This window comes from Cervus canadensis, chromosome 5 (genome assembly GCF_019320065.1).
Source record: "Cervus canadensis isolate Bull #8, Minnesota chromosome 5, ASM1932006v1, whole genome shotgun sequence".
In the NCBI taxonomy this organism is placed as follows: Eukaryota; Metazoa; Chordata; class Mammalia; order Artiodactyla; family Cervidae; genus Cervus; species Cervus canadensis.
In genome coordinates, this window is record NC_057390.1 from 12,681,587 (window position 1) to 12,701,154 (window position 19,568).

Sequence of the window (19,568 nt, forward strand, 5' to 3'; positions counted from 1 at the left end):
TTTCTCATGATGTACTCTGCATATAAGTTAAATTAGCAGGGTGACAATATACAGCCTTGACGTACTCCTTTTCCTATTTGGAACCAATCTGTTGTTGCATGTCCATGTTATATTTTACCACCATACAAAAAAATCTATTTTAATATATAAATATACTAGCTATTGTGTAAAAATAGGAAAGTCAGAATTTATACTGGTGATTAAGCAATAATATGAGTGGTAGAGAAGAAACAAAAAACAGTTATAACCATGGGAGAAAGATGAGAAGCAGATGGAGAAACAAAAGGAAGAATTTCACTGCATTTTTTAAAATCATTTCTGGTTTTATAGCTCCTTAATTTTTTTTACAAACTCAAAAATTAAATTTAAAAATGAAGCATAAAAACATAAAAACAAATTTTAAATTTTATAATTTATTCATTCAATAAATACTTATTTTGCACATCAGACAAAATACTGGGTCTGACCTCATGGAACTTAAATTCTACCAAGAGCTGCCTGCCTCGTGACTAAGTGTATATTAGATACGCTGCCAAGCACTCTACAAGTATACTTGTCACAGCGGTGGGGTAGTATACTGGTGTTAGTTCAATTTATCTTACAGATGAGGAAACTGGAACTCAGAAAGGCATTTGACCTTTCTGATTTCACACAAATGACTGACAGAGCCAGACTCAAAGGCCTGGCCTTAGACCCAATCATAGACTAGCAGGCATACCTTGGAGCTCTGTGAGCACATCATGAAAGACACAAAAAAATCCTTGGTTTGCCTCATCCATGGAAACAGGAACCCAGGCTATAAATTTGATCTAGTTCAATCTTTTTCAAAAAAATCTAATTCCGAGATGTATTAATCATGCCTTCTTATTTTCTATATTTTCATGACATATTTTGACATCTAAGGCTTTGCTCACTTTGGAGAGGCTGCCCTTCCCGGGGCTGGCCAATTCCTAGAGACAGTAAAGGACTCACTGGCAACTGCACCTTTCATATGCAAACCAACCAATCCAGAGCCCACAGCCCCACCACTCCTCTACAGAGGGCTCCCACTCAGCCAACATTCCCCTGCCCTGAAACCCCAGGACCAGGTACCAGAAAACTCCATGCAGCCCAACATCCCATAGCCCGCTGAAATTATTCAGACCCGCCATCTCTAAGGGTTTTCCAGGTGGCTCAGATGCTAAAATATCTGCCTGCAATGCAAGAGACCCATGTTCAATCAGTATTCTTGCCTGGAGAATCCCATGGACAGAGAAGCCTGACAGGCTACAGTTCCTTGGGGTTACAAAGAGTCAAACATGACTGAGTGACTAACACTTTCACTTTCATAGCCATTCCTAAACTGACTTACCCTGCCTCAGTTCAGTTCCGTTCAGTCGCTCAGTTGTGTCCAACTCTTTGCAACCCCATGGACTGTAGCACGCCAGGCTTCCCTGTCCATCACCAACTCCCAGAGCTTGCTCAAACTCATGTCCATCAAGTCAGTGATGTCATCCAACCATCTCATCCTCTGTCGTCCCCTTCTTCTCGTGCCTTCAGTCTGTCCCAGCATTAGGGTCTTTTCTAAGGAGTCAGTTCTTCACATCGATAACCAAAGTATTGGAGCTTCAGCTTCAACATCAGTCCTTCCAATGAATATTCAGGACTGATTTCCTTTAGGATGGACTGGTTGGATCTCCTTGCCATCCAAGGGACTCTCAAGAGTCTTCTCCGACACCACAATTCAAAAGCATCAATTCTTTGGTGCTCAGCTCTCTTTATGGTCCAACTCTCACATCCATACATGACCACTGGAAAAACCATAGCTTTGACTAGACGGACTTTTGTTGGCAAAGTAACGTCTCTGCTTTCTAATATGCTGTCTAGGTTGGTCATGGTTTTTCTTCCAAGGAACAGTGTCTTTTAATTTCATGCCTGCAATCACCATCTGCAGTGATTTTGGAGCCCCCAAAATAAAGTCTGTCAGTCTTTTCATTGTTTCCCCATCTATTTGCCATGAAGTGATAGGACCAGATGCCATGATCTTAGTTTTTTGAATGCTGAGTTTTAAACCAGCTTTTTTACTCTCCTCTTTCACTTTCATCAAGAGGCTCTTTAGTTCCTCTTCACTTTCTGCTTACCCTGCCTAGCCCTTTCTTTTCTGAGGAAACCACAGTAGAGGCTCCCGTACACGCTTTCCTCTCACCCCCTCTGCCTCCTGACTGACCCTGGTGCTTCCCAGTGCCTGCCCCTCCTCTAGGGAACTGATGAGAGGCAGGAAGGGAAGGGTCCTGTGAGGGGAAGGCCTAGCTGAGACCCCAGGAGAAACCAGCCAGTCAGAGAGAGGCAGCCGGGCCTGTGGCAGGCATGGTGGAGGGACCCTAAGAGAGAGGCTCTTCCGCTGAAAGTAGCCTCCACTCCTGCAAGGGTGCAGATCCCCCATCAGTACTCCAGGTCTCCCCTATGCCGTGGTGCCATGAGCTGAAGCATGAGCAGGTGCAGCGGTCCAAAGAAGACAACAGCCTCCCAGGGGAAAGGCTTCCACAGCCCAGACTGGTAAATTATGAAGGGAATGCTGGCAATGGAGAGCCAGTTCACAACCTTCATGGTAAAGACTGAATCAGTCAAGAGGCACCTGTGGATGTTAAATCTACAGGGATATTTTGATGAGGAGCAGGATATTTGCAGAGTATTCAAATGTCTCTTAATATACTTCAAGGAGGAAAAAATAACAGTAAAGACACAATGGAAAAATTAGACAATACCTTGACAGGTGACTGAAATGAATATCACCAAAGAGGGATACCATGTATCTCCAGATCCTCAGACAAAACACAACTATGACACAACTATGAGATAAACTATGACAGATTCCAGTCAGGAGTCAGTAACCCAACTGATCATAAATCTAATTATGAGAAAGACATCAGACAAACTCCAAATGAGGAATATTCTTTTTTAATTTGAGGAATATTTGATTTTTTAATTGGGGCATTATATTATTCAAAGCTTCCTGGATGGCTCAGCAGGTAAAGAATCCACCTGCAATGCAGGAAACACAGGAGACTTGGGTTCAATCCCTGGGTCAGGAAGATCCCCTGCAGGAGGAAACGGCAATCCACTCCAGTATTCGTGCCTGGAGAATTCCAGGGACAGAGGAGCTCGTGGGCTACAGTCCATGAGGTTGCAAAGAGTCGGACATGACTGAGCAACTAAGCACAAATGTTATTCAAAAATATAAATTGTCCCAACTGTGGAAATGAACCAAAGTAAAAGAGGTTATGGAAACATGATGATGAAATTCAGTGTGAGAGTCTAGACTGGGGATTCTGTACAGGAAAAGAGAGGGGGGAAGTGCCATAAAAGACATAATGTGGCCAGCTGATAGGATTAAAATACAAACAGTGGATTAACGTAGGCAACCGTGTTAAATTTGCTGAAATTGGTAACTTACTGTACTTATGTAAAAAAAAAAATCCCTACTCTTAGTAAATATACACAGAAGTATTTAAAGATAAAGGGCCATGATGAGTAAAACTTACCCTCAAATGGGAGAGAAAGAAAAGGGGAGGAAGGAGGGAGAGGAGATAGTGAGAGAGAGAATATTATAAAGCAAACAGAATAGAGCATTATCAATAAGTGAATCTGAGTAAAGAGTATGTGAATGTTCTCTGTTCTATTTTTGAAATTTTTCTGGGTTTGAAATTATTTCCCCAGAAAAACTTTAGAAGGGTCTCCATGCATCAGGTTTCCATTCTTTATCTTTTAAACTAAGAAAAAGACATGTCAACTAAAAACATGTGTATTACGACTCAAACCCATTCATCACTGACTCAGCTGCACCGATCTCATTAGATTTAGTGAGTTAGCACAACAGGAAAGTCAGATAGCCCCTGACCTGGCAGGACACACACACACACACACACACTCAGGCACACAGACTCAGGGGATGTTTAAGGACACCGTTGAGGAGACACCATGAGTGGTGGTCCCTCCAGCCATGCATACCTAGCCATGAGGAGCAGGAAATGAGAAGAACCAGATATTACACACACACACACCCAGCCTGCCTGGCCTCTGGCAGCCTTCCTGCCAGTATCTGATTCCCCAGGGGTACCCAGGGTAACTCTAAATAGTTGTCTACTTCAGTCCAAAAAAAGACAAAAGAAAAACTATTCTGAAGCCCAGGGATATCCTGAATAGAATCCAGGACAAAATGCATAGTTATAAAAATCCTTGGAAAACAAGGATATGGTCAATGCTTCCGAGGATGCTGAGAACAACAGGATGGTGAACTATAAATATTCCTACCTCAAAACTGCCTCCCGGACTTCCCTGATGGTCCAGTAGTTAAGAGGCTGCCTGCCAGGCTTCCCTGATGGCTCAGTGGCTGAGTATCCACGTGCCAATGCAGGGTACACAGGTTCGATCCCTGGTCCAGAAGGATCCCACATGCCTCAAAGCAATGGAGACCATGTGTCACAGCTACTGAGGCTATGAACCACGACTGCCAAAGCCTGCACCCCTAGAGTCCCTGCTCCACAACAAGAGAACCCACCACAACAAGACGCCCGAGCACGGCAACTGAGAAAGCTTACGTGCAACAACAAAGACCCAAAGCAGTCATAAATAAATAAATCAACTTCTTCCCAAGGATTCGGGAGGCCAGCCAACTGGCCTGCTGAAACCTGGAAGTGGAACATAGGCCTACTCTCCCCAACTTCTAGCAACAACAGACTGCCTCTCTGTCTTTTTTAATGTCTATGCGCACAGGCACATTTGGGTGAACATCGATTCCCACGTAAGAAACACACCAGGACAAAGCAACCGATAGAAAGACAGAGAGAAAATACCCTCCACACTTAAAACAGACCAGGAGTCAATATTCCTGACCAGATCCCAAGTGTACAAACTACTAGGAATGAGCAAGAAAAAAACAAGCACCTCAAAATAGGACAGGCAACTGACAGACGAAGAAATACAACGGGGCAATAAAGATGCCCAACTTTACAAGCAATCAAGGAAACACAAATTATGAGATACTTTTTCTCCCCATGGCACTAGCAAAAATAAAACACTGATTTTTTTTATACTGTTGATAGATGTAAACCAGGACATCTTCTTGAAAAGTTATTTGTCAGAACTGATAAAAATGCTATTTCATTTCTAAGGACCTATCCTAAAGGAAAAACAGTATAAGAACATAAAAGCATTTGGATAAAGATGTTCAGTGAAAAACCAGGAAAGAAACTAAATATCAGTGGATAAGGGCTGCTGCTGCTGCTAAGTCGCTTCAGTCGTGTCCCACTCTGTACAACCCCATAGACGGCAGCCCACCAGGCTCCCCCGTCCCTGGGATTCTCTAAGTGACAACACTGGAGTGGGTTGCCATTTCCTTCTCCAATGTGGATAAGAGCACAATGGGATAAATTATGGTACACTCACACCATGGAACATAACACAACTACTGAAAATGAGGTTGATCAATACCCTCTGTACCTGGGAAAATGGTCCACGATAAAATGAGGAAAAACAAGATGGGGACCATTTTACATGGCGTGACTCATTTTTGTGTAAGTAAATGTATAGACTTGTATGTAAACTGATGCTCATGGATGAAGAAGACATGCACCAAATGATCAACAGTGGACATCACCGTAGGGAAGGGAAGGAGTGAATGGGAGAACATGACTTTTTCCTTCATAAACTTTTAAGAATGGAGCTTACTTATGCTTATGTTTTTAAAAATAATTTTTATACTCTTGTGGGGTTTCTGTAAATTGTTTTTAAACAGAAGAATCTGTGCAGGGACTTCCCTGGTGGCCCAGTGGTTAAGAATCCACCTTCCAGTGCAGGGACATAAGTTTGATCCCTGATGGTAAAGCTAATACTCCACATTCTGCAGGACTACTGAGCCCTAGTGCTGCAAGTGAAACCCAACGTCCACAACTAAGACCTGACATAGCTAAATAAATAAAAGAATGTGTGCAAATTAAGGTACAGCACATATCCACATGGAGCATGTGCTTGCTGTAATAGTCACACGCCGGTGTGGTTTCTTATGTGCATCCATATGGATTCTGCTATTACCAACAACTATTACCACATACTGGGCACCTTCAATGTGCCAAGCATGGGATAGGCGTTAGACATCCACACCAACTCTGCATTATGGTACTGTTATTGCCTCTGTCCTGATGAGGAAACAGGTTCAGAGAGGTCCAGGTCACAGGCAGCGCCAGGATGAGACACACTGCTAACAGTGGAGTTCCTGAGAGAAGCTTTGCCCCTGACTCATGCCAGCCACCACTGCTGCCCTGCTCAGCTATGCAGACATTCTAGAGGACCAAGACCACCTGCTCCTGCCAGGATGGGACCCCTCGGCCACATCAACACACTCCAGGGGTGAGTGGCAGACACCCACGGGCCAGACCCGCTCCCCCAGGCACCTCTGCGGCCTTCCTTACATTCTCGCACGTGACTGACTCATGTTCAGCTTCTTCCTGGAAACCCCCATTTTCCCTCAACAGCTTAAGCCCATTGTCCCAGGGGATACCAGGACACCCCTTCCACCTCCACCCGGGGTGGGAGGGAACCAAGACCTACTCAGCGACGTCCCTGCAGGAGATAGTCACCTATGTCAGGAAGATCCACCGTCCCCAAAATATCTCCTCGCAGCCCATCATGGTGCCTAACCCCTCACCGTTATCATTTCTCTTTTTGGTCTAAGCAGAGTCTGGGGCATAAAGCAGCATCCCCAACTTTTCCAAGAAAAAGCAAAAGTTAAGCTACAGGCTGCCACCAGCATTTCAGAATGAATGAGTCTTTTTCAACGACAGCTAAGAGGAGCCTTTGATGGGAAAGGGCTGGGGCAGTGGGACTCAAGGCAACTGGGACAGCCAGAGGCAGCACAAGGGAGGGACAAAAGGAAGTGTGCCTGGAGGAAGTGCCTGCGCACAGAGGCTCGGGGAGCTGACGTGAGGACCCGCCCCAGGGAGCAGGGCTGCTGTGACTAGACTCTATGTCTTCCCAAAGTCCACACTGATTCCACTCCACCAGCTCACGGAGCCCAGCGTGGGGGTGGGAGGAGGAGCAGCTGAGGAGGAAGGACGGGGAGCAGCCATGTGTGGGGAGCTGCCTTCTGGGCCCCACTCAGTGGCAGACACCACACAGACAACCCAGGTCGCAGGGCAGACAAAGGTGGGCAAGGCTGTGTGTGTGGCTGAGACAGCCCTCAATGGCCCGCTTTATAGACTCACCAGTTGCCAAAGGGTTGGGGGTGGATCACGGTTGTCCAAAGAAAATGCTATCGTGAGCACCTAAAGGAACACTTCCTTAAAACAGTAATGTGCCTTCTAGCTGATTCTTGGTGTCAACCTGGGTCTCCTTCTTTACCGTTTGATTGAAGGGGGCCTGGGTGCACAAGCCCCCTGGGGTAGAGTTGCCAGATCAAGTACACTACTGCCGGTTAAGTTTTCATTTCAGATAAACAATGGGGAATTTCTTAATATAACTATGTCTCATGCAACACTTGGGACATTCCAACTTAACTGTCTGTCCTGTGCGTTTCTCTGTTGAATCTGGCCACCCTACCCCAGGCCTGGCTAGGCCTGGAGCCAGTGAGTTACTGTAGTCAAGATGAGCATCATTTTGACACAAATGTTTTGTGTTTCTTGTTTTTCATTTTGCTGTGCCGCTCAGCTTGTGGGATCTTAGTTCCCCGATCAGGGATCAAACTAAACACTCCGCAGTGAAAGCAGGAAAGCACAGAGTCCTGCCCACTGGATCACCAGGGAATTCTATAACCATGGTGTTTTGACAAGTGGATACTTTGAGCCCATGGAGGCTTCTGCTCACAAATTTATGTTTACCAAACACTTAAATTTAAAAAAATACACCTACATTAATTAATTTCCACTGGAAAGGCATTTTTCAGAACAAATTAAGCCCATTTACTTTGTTGATATATTTTCTATACAGTGTAATTAAACTCTTTCCTTTTTTCAATCTTCATTTTTATTTTACCAAAATTATTGTCATTGGTAATAATTATTTTCTATTTACATTTCCCAACACACGTTTGGTGCAAAGTTGTTGTTGTTTTTTTTTTTTTTTGGTACATATCAAGCTTTATCAACTATAGGTCTCTCCCATTCTTGAGTTTTCTTTTGTAGAATTCTATTAAGTCTAATTCTCTCAGTTTACAGTTACCAACAGAATCCTTCAGTCAGTCTTTTCATTTCCTTAACAATTTTGCCCGTGTATCATTTTGCCCATGATTATTGCATGGTAATCATTTCTACCAATAACTACATCAGTAAACTATGGCAAGAATTATATTTACTTCTTAGTTAATCCATGAAAAAAACTGAGAGCCATTCCTTGCGCTCATGCAGTGGGTGCTCAGCCCTGGTGCACGGCCTCCCCCGTGCAATTTCAAGAAGTGCTGAGACTCTAACTTCTCCTTTAATCCGTTTGCTGCAGAGCCCAGACACTGATCTGTTGTAAAGCTCCTGAGTCATTCTAAGATGCACCCAGGGCTGGAGCTCTGTTCCAAAAGTCTAGAGCTGCACTGCCCAACACAGCAGACAGCCACTACACATGCACATGAACTATTTAAATTTAAATTAAGTAAAATTTAAGATTCAGTTCCTCAGTCACACTAGCCAACACAGAATGATTGCATCATCTCAGTAAGTTCTATCCAGCAGCTCTGGTCAAGAGTGGAGATGGCTGGTTCTCACTCCGTAACACCTGGGAGTTCGTAATGATGCACAGGCTCTGGCCCCAGTTAAGTCAGAACTTGCAGTTGGGGCCAGGCACTGGCGTGTTGTGTCAAAACCGCCAATGATGCTACTGCCTCATAGCCTGGACTGGGAACTTCTGGGCTCAACGTTCCAGCGGCCAATTGGTCAGGGATCAAGGTCAGCTTCCCCTCCAACATCCTTCTGAGAAGGCCAGAGTAAACAGGAAGTTGTTGAATGCAGCCTGGGACACAAGTCCAGGACCCACCCTAGCTGGGTTTGCACAAATGTCTCCCACCCAGAGGAGTGACGCTTCCTTTTTGCATTTGAAATCTGATTTTATGGACACAGAGTTTTGATTCACCCTTGCAGTTGGGTCAGGGTGGGTGGGGTGCAGAATGGCCCAGAGATAGTAACCAGCCTGAGAGGTCCCCCTCCTGAGAGATTCCAAGACCCCACTCCAGGCCAGCAGACCAGTTTAGCACAACAAGGTCACTCAAAACTGCCAACAGCCACGGGGGAAACACAGAAACCACGGGGAAAGAGAGGAGTCTGAAAGTGGGGGAAGAGTCATAGGAGAGAGAGGATAAAAGGAGAGGGGCCAGGAGGGGAAGTGAGCAAAGCCAAGGACCTTTGGAGACAGAGGTGCAAGTGAGAATGAGTGAGGCATTGAGGGCGCTCTAAGAACAGCAGGAGGCAGAGGACGGAGGTTTGGCAGAAGGAGAGGAGGCGGCTGAGGGGAGGAAGAGGCTTTGCTGGAAGAAGACCCGGGAGGACCCTTGGTGGGGCTCAGAGAGCACCTGGGACGGCCAGGGATGAAGGGACAACCCTGTGGACCTCACTGGAACCGAGGACAGTCAGATGGCAGCGGTCACCGTCACACCCATTATTTCCCTATCTGCTTCCTGACCAGACACGGACAAGTTGAGGGTAGTGAGTAGGTGTTCCACATAAAATGTTCATTAAATTGAATTCACTAAATTTTCCCCCCTTCTCTCTTTCAGACTGTAAAATGCCACGTGGCTGCTCTTGTTGCTCTCCAGAAGGGTTCCTCACTTTCACAGCCTTAGAAATGTTAATAATTTTAATCTGGGATTCTTTTCTCGCATTTCATGAGCAGAGTGAATGTGCTGTGTGGTCCTACCATGGAGGCCTGACAGAAGTACCTGTGTGTACCTGCCTCCCCTCTGCCGCTCCACCGGGCTTACCCCCATACACCTTCCATCCAGTCAAACTGCTCTCCAGCCTGCAAACCCCACTCTGGCAACAGCTCCAACAATGAAATCAAAACTCTATTATTTCTGAAATTCTTCAGGTGTTTGTGAATGTAATTTTAAATTTAGCTGAATTAAAATTTAATAATTTTTGAAGTGAAGTGAAAGTCACTCAGTCATGTCCGACTCTTTGCCACCCCATGGGCTCTTAGTCCATGGAATTCTCCAGGCCAGAATACTGGAGTGGGTAGCCATTCCCTTCTCCAGGAGATTTTCCCAGCCCAGGGATCAAACCCAGGTCTCCCGCACTGCAGGCGGATTCTTTACCAGCTGAGCCGCCAGGGAAGCCCATTAATAATTTTTAACTGCTAGAAATACAAAAGCAAGATAAATGTTTATAAAACTCAAAAATTAACAATCAAATAGTTATGGGAAAGAAGTTTCTGTTTAAATTAGAAAGCTTTGTCAATTAGGTCTTCTGCAGATTGATGTTTGAGGAGCTGATTTCTAGCACACTGGCCTTACAGTGACCTGGTCATGGGGGAAACTGGTTTTCAGAGAGCTGACTTCCCCCTGGGAGCTAAAGGACACCCACAGGGGCCAAAGAGAGGGTTCCAAGGTGCGATCCAACCTGTCCCTCCTGTGACCTCCAACCCACAGGGCCAGGCCAATCCATGTGTGACACTGGCCTGGTATCACCCTGAGGGCCAGCCTGGCTCTTGAATTGATCAAAAATATGTTCTCAAATCCTGCTGCCTTCCTGGTCTTAGAAATCTCCCCACAGGGCCTGAAAAATGCTGAATATGATCATGAAAATGAAACCTGCATTTCCTCTGCATGCCTTTGCCTTGCTAAGCTCCCTCCAGAAGGGCCAAGCACCCTCCTGAGGCTTCCAGGAGACTCTGCGAGGTACAGGGACACCGTGATTTTGACCACGTTGAAGACCCGCCCTTCAATCACAGCTCTGCCATCACTAACCTTCGGGGAAATCACCCGGCCTCCTGGAGCCTCAATTTCCCTCTGTAATAATGACAAGTATAACTGCAACGCCTAACGATTAAAAAAGATCCTTTATATAAAGACTCAGCACAGGACCAGACACTTGGCTAAGCTCTCGGTAAACATCAGCTGTTGTGGATTTGCTATTATTATCCTCAGCCTGATGCTGGAGGCCCCCTCCCAGTCGGGCCCCCCTGCTCCCCTCTCCCTGGGCTGCACAAGTTGTGTGACTCAGTCCCACCTGTAAGGCCTTAGCCCACTGCCCTCCGTGACTGAACAGCGGAAGGCCCTCCATTCCTCTCCTCTCTAAAGCCAACCCTGGCCTCCGACTCAGCCTGTGTGGCCCTCCTCCAAGAAGCCTTCCAGGACCACCTGGAGTCCAACACTGCTCCTCCCTCACCCGCAGATCCACCATTCATACTTGTCAGAAGCTGCCTTTTCCCCACAAAACGACTGTGTTGGAGTAGCTTAGTGTGAACTAATTCCAGACCCTGCTCCTGTGCAGGTGGGGGCTGCCGAGGTCCAGACTGGACAACATGGACCCAAGACGCCCTGGGCCCCACACCTGCAGCTCCACCTTGGGAGGGCACAGTGAAAGCACCCCCATCCTCCCCACACGTACCAAGCTCCGCACTCACGGCCAGCAGGGCCACAGAGAGACTGTGGCAGTTGGGGTTTTTCCAGGCTTTTTAAGATTTCAAACTTCCCGGATATTTTGCAGCCTGAGACCCTGGTCGGCATTCCCCGGATCTCAGAATCTTCCCTCCTCCTCTCTTCCCTCCCCCACCCCAGGGAAAGACAGCCGGGCCCCAGACACCACCCAGTTCCCAAACAAAGGTTCCACTGTCAGCAGGTCACAAAACAGCAAGTCCATGCCTGATCCTTGGGTCCGGACCTCAGCAAATGGCACCAAGAGCAGGAACCCACTCCTGCCGACACCGTCAGACCCAGCAGGGGCCGCTGGACCCCCACCATCACATTTAAGGCTCAGCAGTGTGCGCCCCCACACCTGTGTCTCCCAGGCCACCCCACCCCACAGTCAACAGGGCCATCAATCTGCAAGCTCGGCTGGCCCTGCCCACTCCCCGCACCCCGACCACCAGCACACGAAAGGCCAAGAGCTCAGTACAAGAGGAAGGACCCACCATCTGCCAAAGAGCCTGCTTTTACCACCGCAAAACTTCGAACTCTGCTCCTGCTACTTTGCCTGCCCGGAAACCCTCCCCACTACAAACTGACACATGAAATGACATCAGAAAACACTGCCAGAGGACGGTGGGCAGTCAGTGTGGACTGTTATCACTGTTCTGACTTCTAAACCATAGCTCTCACCTCGAGTCCCACCTCTTGCACGAAGCCCTCCTGAGCGCTCCCGCCAGTGGCTGCTCTGCTTGCCCGTCTCCCGCAGTGGGTGGGGAGAGAGGACCGTGCCAGGCGCCTCAGGGCTGCAGCAGGACCCAGAGAGCTTTCTCTTCCCTGCTCCCTGGGGCACAGGCTGTCCTGGGAAACACACTCACATCTGTCTCTAGCCCATCTTCCTTCCCTGCCAATTCACCCCCAGCTGAGTTCCTGATGCTGCAGTCAAGCCTCTCCCCTCCTCCTCTGGGCCAGGCCCATGAGTGACAGGTCTTCACTAGACACCAGCTCCCCAGAGTCCAGATTTTGAAATCGGCATCTGCCACGACCCCACCCAGACAAACCCACAGGTCACAGAGCCCCCCCTCACCGCCTCACCTGTTCCTCCCCATCGTCTCATGGTCTTTGACCACCACAAGAAGCTCGGAGCCCTGGTCCAGGGGGATCCCCTTGAGGTCCCACTCGAATCCCTGGAAGGAGAAAAGATGTCTTAACCTGAGGGTCCCTAGAAGAGAAGAGACTGTGTCTGGTTCCCCCTGGGCACTGAGGGGGCATCTGAGACCACTGCTGGGGGAGGGAGGGATGCACAAGCAAAAGAATGAGTACATGAGTGGCAGGGTCCCAGAGCTTCAGAAGTGACAGCGAGAGCCGAAGGCAGCAGCAGAGGCCAGACCCCCGTGACCCCCTCCTCCCAACTCAGTTCTACCAGTCACCAGGGGCACAGCTGGGGGAAATGCCAGGTGACTCTGCAGGGCCCTCAGGGACCAAGATCAATGTGCTCATGGAGCAGTCAGGCCCCTGGAGACAGCGTGGATCCACATAGGTCTCCGGTAATCCCAGGATCCTTCTCAGAGCAAAGGCACCCCATGCACCTCGACCCTTCCCACACAAGGCAGCCAGGGCCTCCAAAGATGACCAGGGAGCCGTATAAAGAAAGCTGGCTGATTAAGTCTCAAACAAGGGCAAGTTATACAGCCGATGGGAGTCAATTCTTTTGCCAATTAGAGAATGATGAATCTCTGAGCAGATAACACTGACCAAGAACCTGAATTGGTGAGCAAGTAAATGAGCATCTCCCAGCACAGATTTATTCACTAAAATTGTTAAAGGCTATTGCAAAATGCCTTAAGTAAATCATTTGCACAGATAAGTTACTGCAAACAGGCAATTACATTCTGTGGTTTAAATTACCACAGGAATGGGTAAACATGGTCAGTTTTTCTAAAACAATGTATTCAATGTAACCCAAAGCAAAAATAGAAAAGAAAGCAAGCTGGTTGAGGAGGGAGGCAGAGGCCAGCAGGAGGCAGAGGAGGAGCCAAGGAGGGCCATGGGGAGGAGGAGGCTTTGGGCAAAGACAACAGCCTATGTGAGGGAGACAGGAGAGCCTAACACACCCTCCGTCCGGCTGGCCTGGCCAGAAAGGAGCAGACAGAACACCCCTCACTCCTCCCCACGCTGCAGCCTCATCATAGGGCAGACCCAGGCCAGGCCACCACCTCTCCTCCCAGGCTCCTGCTGCCCGGAGGATTCCTTGGCGAGCCAGACCAGAGCCCCACCTCTGGATGACACCACCACTGAAAAAGCCGCCAAGCCCCCCGACTGGTCGCGCAGAGGACATACCTCATTCCACACAGGGTTCACGTTGTTCTTGATGACTTTGGTTCTCTTCTTCACACCTACGAGAGACACAGAGGGAGGGTGAAGAGACGCACCCCACTCTGCACCTTCCCCAAGTGAGGGCCAGTTCCCAGACGTGCACTGCAGCCAGCGCCCCCAGACGAAACCTTACAAAACCCACAGGTCCCTGAGCATACCCCTGGTCTGCAGTGAGAGCCCCATGCCAATCACACACGTCTCTCAGCCCTGGGATGGAGAAACAGTAGCCCCATCTGAAGGATCATTTAAAGGAAAATACCCAGCCTAACTCTTCTTTTTCTCGATATTTTATTTTTATTTATTTATTTTGCTGCTCTGGGTCTTAGCTGCAGCACACGGGATCTTTAGCTGTGGCTGGACACCCTTAGCTGTGGCATGTGAGGTCTAGTTCCCTGACCAGGGATCCAACCCAGGCCCCCTGCATTAGGAGCTCAGGGTCTCAGCCACTGGACCACCAAGGAAGTACCAACCTGACTCTTCTTTTTTTATTTTTTATTTTGTATCCGAGTATAGCTGATGAACAATGTTGTGATAGTTTCAGATAAACAGCAGAGGGACTCAGTCATACATCTACATTCTCCCCCAAACTCAGCCTGACTCTTCTTAATGGGTTTGTTATTGATACTCCTGACTTTCTAAATAAAGTCTTGAAATTGTCACGTTTCTGATTCTAAGAATGAATGATCTTCATAGAAAATATTCCATTTTTCTTTAAAAAAATCTGTCTCCACATAAAGTATGATTCCATTTATGTGAACTGTTCAGAATAGGGAAATCCACAGAGACAGAAAATAGGTTAGTAGTTTCCAGGGGCCTAAGGGGAGATGGGAATGGTGAATGAATCGTTAATGGAGATTTCTTTTCCGGGTGATGAAATGTACTGAAATTAGATAATGATGATGATTGTACAACACAATGAATGTATTAAAGATCATTTACACTGTACATTTTTAAATTATTAAAATGGTGGCTTTTAGGGTTTGTGAATTTTACTCAATCTAAAAAAAAAAACAATCCTCCTCTCTCTCACCTTGAAGGCATCGATCTGAAACAGGCTGTCCTACCTGCTCGTGAGGGCTGGGCTGAGGGAACACAGCAGGGCTTTGGGAGAGACGGGAACTCACACTGCTGAGTGCCCCAGGCGGGAGCCTGCCGAGCCTTTCCTCTGGCGTTTGGGCCTGGGGTGGATGAGAGGAACAGAAGGGGCCAAACGTGCCTGGCTTTTCCATTTAAGCATCAGGACAGGAATGATTCTGTGCTTAGTGGGTGATTTAAAGTGCTCAGCTAGACACAGCCTTATATTTGGGTTGGTTATGAAAGATCACGGATTCAACCCCATCTGTGCGAGACCCTTCAGTGAGAAGCCTGCGGCCCCACCCTGACTGCTCGGCATTCAGCGTCCTACCTGGGCTGGCCCTTCGGGCCTCTGGGAACATCCCCCAGGACCCTTGAGTCCTCCTCTGAAGCCGAGCACTGTCTGTTTCCTTCCTGGAGGTCTAGCCCCCATGGCCCAGTTCAGAGCAGGAAGAGAAGAGGGGAGCAGAGGGGGTCACAGACACAAGCAAGGTCTGGGGACGGATTGGGAGGAAGGAGACAATGGCGTCCCAGGTGGCTCAGTGGTAAAGAATCCGCCTGCCAGTGCACGAGACTTGGGTTCCATCCCTGGATCGGGAAGATCCCCTGGAGAAGGAACTGGCAGCCCACTCCAGTATTCTTGCCTGAGAAATCCCATGGACAGAGGAGCCTGGCGGGCTACAGTCCATGGAGTCACAGAGTCAGACACGACTGACAACATGCATGCATGTAACAACAGAGAAAGGAGTCAAGGAAAATCAAAGAGAAAGAAATGTCCAATGGAGGACTGGTGGACTTAAGACAAAGATTCAGGCCCCACAAGTCCCCTCAGAGGTCCTGATAAATCTCCCCCAGCCGGAGAGGGTGAACCCCACCCCCTCCAACCACCTGCTGAAAATCACTGTTGAGGGAACAGCACGTGGACTTTGGGATGACACAGATCATCATAGAACACTTATTTTCTCAGAGAGCCTAGGGCAGCAGTTCTTAAGCTTTTGGTCACACAATGTCATGCTTAAAAATTAAGGACCCTAAGGAGATTAAGTAAAACTAAGGTAACTTGTATCTATCGACTTTTACTGTATTTGAGGTTAAAACTGAGGCACTTTAAAATATTTATTTGGTAATTAATTTTCCATTAACAAAAATAAGCCCAGTACATGTTAACATACGTGACATATTTTTATGAAAAATAACGATAACTTTCAAAACAAAGGAAAAAGGAAAATGACACTGTTTACTTTTTGCAAAACTCTTTAATGCCTAGCTGGATTATCATATCTTTGTCTACATTCAGTCCATTGAGATGTCTTGTTTTAGTTGACATCCATGAAGAAAATCCAACCAGACATATAGATGGAAAAGGAGGTGCATTTTAATAAGTTTTCAGATAACTGGATATTATTCTCTCATACTACACCAAAACTTGACAAATAGTGTTTCTTAAACTTAAAGGTTAGCTGCAGTGTGAAATTTGAAAGTAGAGTGGTAAAAATTTCGCACTGTTACATTAGAATTTATTGTCCTGTCTTGCATTTTGAATAACTCTTTTACCCATGCAGGACTCTGTAACATCTAGTGTTGGTCATTTGGGAAGTAATCTCATCAGAAAAAATGATTAAATACTGGGAAATGAAAGACAGAAGTTTTCTAAAATTCCAATTTTTGTTTGAAAGCTCAACTTTTATGATGGGCTACAAATGATAAATGTCAGTTTAAAGTAGCAGGCTTGCTCACTCATTTTCAAGAAAATAACTATCAAATACCAAAGTCTGAATAATCATAGCTTGTCAGTCATTCTTTCAAGTAAAAACAATATTCCATTTTTAAAATTTTAAAACAAAAGGCAAGTTCAACATGCCACTTGAGCAGTCACACAAGTGCTTTTTCTTGCAACAATCGTCATTTCTCCAGGTGCAGCAAAGTGCTCTGGACATACTTCCCATCTCAACACAGAAAATATTACAAAAACAGGTACTCCAGGATCAAGATTAATAAAATCAATGATTGCACAGCTTTATCAGGGACATTTTTCAATAAAACTGGCTTTTCTTTTTCAAACTGTGAGTACTGGCTTTTTTTTTTCCCCCTTCAAATTACATGTTGCTGTTCAGTCACTCGGTCATGTCCAACTCCTTGAGACCCCATGGGCTGCAGTACACCAGGCTTTCCTGTCTGTTACCAACTTCTGGAGCTTGCTCAAACTCATGTGAGTCAGTGATGCCACCCAACCATCTCACCCTCTGTCGTCCCCTTCTCCTGCTGCCTTCAATCTTTCCCAGCATCAGGGTCTTTTCTAAGGAGTCAGTTTTTCACATCAGATGGCCAAAGTATTGGAGTTTCAGCTTCAGCATCAGTCCTTCCAATGAATATTCAGGACCGATTTCCTTTAGGATTGACTGGTTTGATCTCCTTGCAGTCCAGGGGACTCTCAAGAGTCTTCTCCAACATCACAGTTCAAAAGCAACAATTCTTTGACGTTCAGCCTTCTTTATGGTTCAACTGTCACATCCATACATGACTACTGGAAAAACCATAGGTTTGACTAGACGGACCTTTGGTGAAAAATACAACCAGTACAACTTGGTGCCAAAGCCCTATTAGTATTAAGGCACCATCATTTCACTTTCCATTGCTGTTGCACCAGTGGTACAAATATCAACACAGTGAAAATTGCAAACAGCATCTTAGTGTTATTGTGGAAATATGTTTAACCTTGCTGACCTGCTCAAAGTTCTGGGGATTCCCCTATGGGTCCATGTACCATAGTAGAAGAACCTCTCAGGAAATTCATTGAACATCTGTTTCCTCACCTGTAAGGTTGCCATGCCCTTTTGCAGGGGGATCTTCCTGACCCAGGGATCGAATCCACGTCTCTTACATCTCCTGCATTGGCAGGCAGGTCTTTACCACGAGCACCACCCACTTAGCATAAGGTCATAATAATATCTCTCTACAGTGTTGTCATGAAAATTAAACAAGATAGGATGAGTGAGGTGCCTGGCACACAGCACGCTCATTAAGTGTGAGTTCGCTTCCCCTCCCCTCCCCTCTGAGCCTCAGTCTGTTGCATCTAGTGAACTCCTACTGATCCTTCAATGCCCAGATCAGCTGTTTCTGCTCTGATATGCCTCCCCTGACTCTCCCAGACAGAGACGGTTGCAATCTGTGAAAACATATATTGAACAGCAGGACAACGCTGCACTTCTATGTCTGTCTCCCAACCAGAGTGCGAGCTTCAGAGGGCAGAGACCATGCCTTACTCATGGTAGGAACCCTAGAATATAACAAGTGAGAGTTGCTCAGTTGTGCCTGATTCTTTGCGACCCCATGAACTATACAGTCCACGGAATTCTCCCAGCCAGGATACTGGAGTGGGTAGCTGTTCCCTTCTTCAGGGATCTTCCCAACTCAGGGATCGAATCCAGATCTCCCGCACTGCAATCGGATTATTATAGCAAGGTGCCCAGTAATTGAGTGTGAAATGAATGGGTCCTTTTGTTTCCCAAGTTGGGTAAAAGTTCACTTCCTCACTAGGGGGCACTCTTCTCAGGGAATGTCAGAGACTACATTCACAGTCTGGCCATATGTCAGCAGAGGGGCTGAAATGAGGCACAGTGAAGGGGGAGAGGTCCTCAGGGGGCCCAGGGATCTTATGAGAGGTGTCCCAGGCCTGCTCTGACTGAGTCGCCCTGAATCCCCTGTGGGCCATGTTGGTGGGCTCCAGCTGGGGTTAAACACACGGCTTTGGAGTCATTCAAACAGCAGGCACTACTAAGTGACCTAAAGTAAAACTTCTCACCTCTCAAAAGCCTTAGCTCCCTTGGCAGTAAAATGATCATAAAAAAAGAATCTCTACTTCATTGGTTTTGAGGGGATATGAGATGCTATCTAAGTTCACTTCCCCTCCCCTATCACCTTTCCATGGAAAGTAACATGGAAAATTCCAGCTGCAGCCTCTCCTGAATTGTCCATTGGAAATACATCCTGGTGCTTCTGGCTAGCAGCAAGTAAGCAGTACCCATGTGCCAAGCCCTACAAAAAGTGTCTTTTAGACATTTTCTACTTTCTGCCTTCCCTGAAGATGAGAACAAAGGCCCTCAATATAATTACACTAAGTCCCAGTGAGAAGGACCAACTCTGGGACTGTCTGGATGATGTGAAGGGAGGGGTCACTGATAGGCTCTACAGCCCTAAAGAAGAGACCGAAAGAAACAAAACTTTAATCCGGCATGATCACATGACTTACAGACACCAAGGAAAAGGAAAGCAGGCTGCGAATTAGGAAATACTTTCTTCCTCATCATGGATTTAGGCCTTTCCTGTCCTTGATCATCAGTTTTGGCCTTGAGAGATGTGGCTTTATGTGTATAAATAAACAGACTCAATAGTTAAAGATAGATGAGCACTCACAGCTCCTGCCAGGGGTGTGGAGAGGGGATTGCAGAATTGGGGGCAGGCGGGCATCCATGAGAATCATGCTGGAACCCTGGGGTGTCCCTCCAGACTGAATGACTCAGTGAAGAGGAGTGAACCTGCCCTG

General features: G+C 46.9%; 1 protein-coding gene across 21 annotated transcripts in view; it reads right to left on the reverse strand.

The window, feature by feature from the left end:
• Positions 1-19,568, reverse strand: part of DYSF (dysferlin) — a 220,530-nt gene that overhangs the window by 180,967 nt on the left and 19,995 nt on the right. For all 21 annotated transcript variants that reach the window (XM_043468215.1, XM_043468211.1, XM_043468220.1 and 18 more), the window contains exons 2-3: positions 13,916-13,971; positions 12,671-12,762 (exon numbers count right to left, since the gene is read on the reverse strand). In XM_043468215.1, the coding sequence (XP_043324150.1) occupies positions 12,671-12,762; positions 13,916-13,971 (148 nt within the window). The remainder of the gene's footprint in view (positions 1-12,670; positions 12,763-13,915; positions 13,972-19,568) is intronic.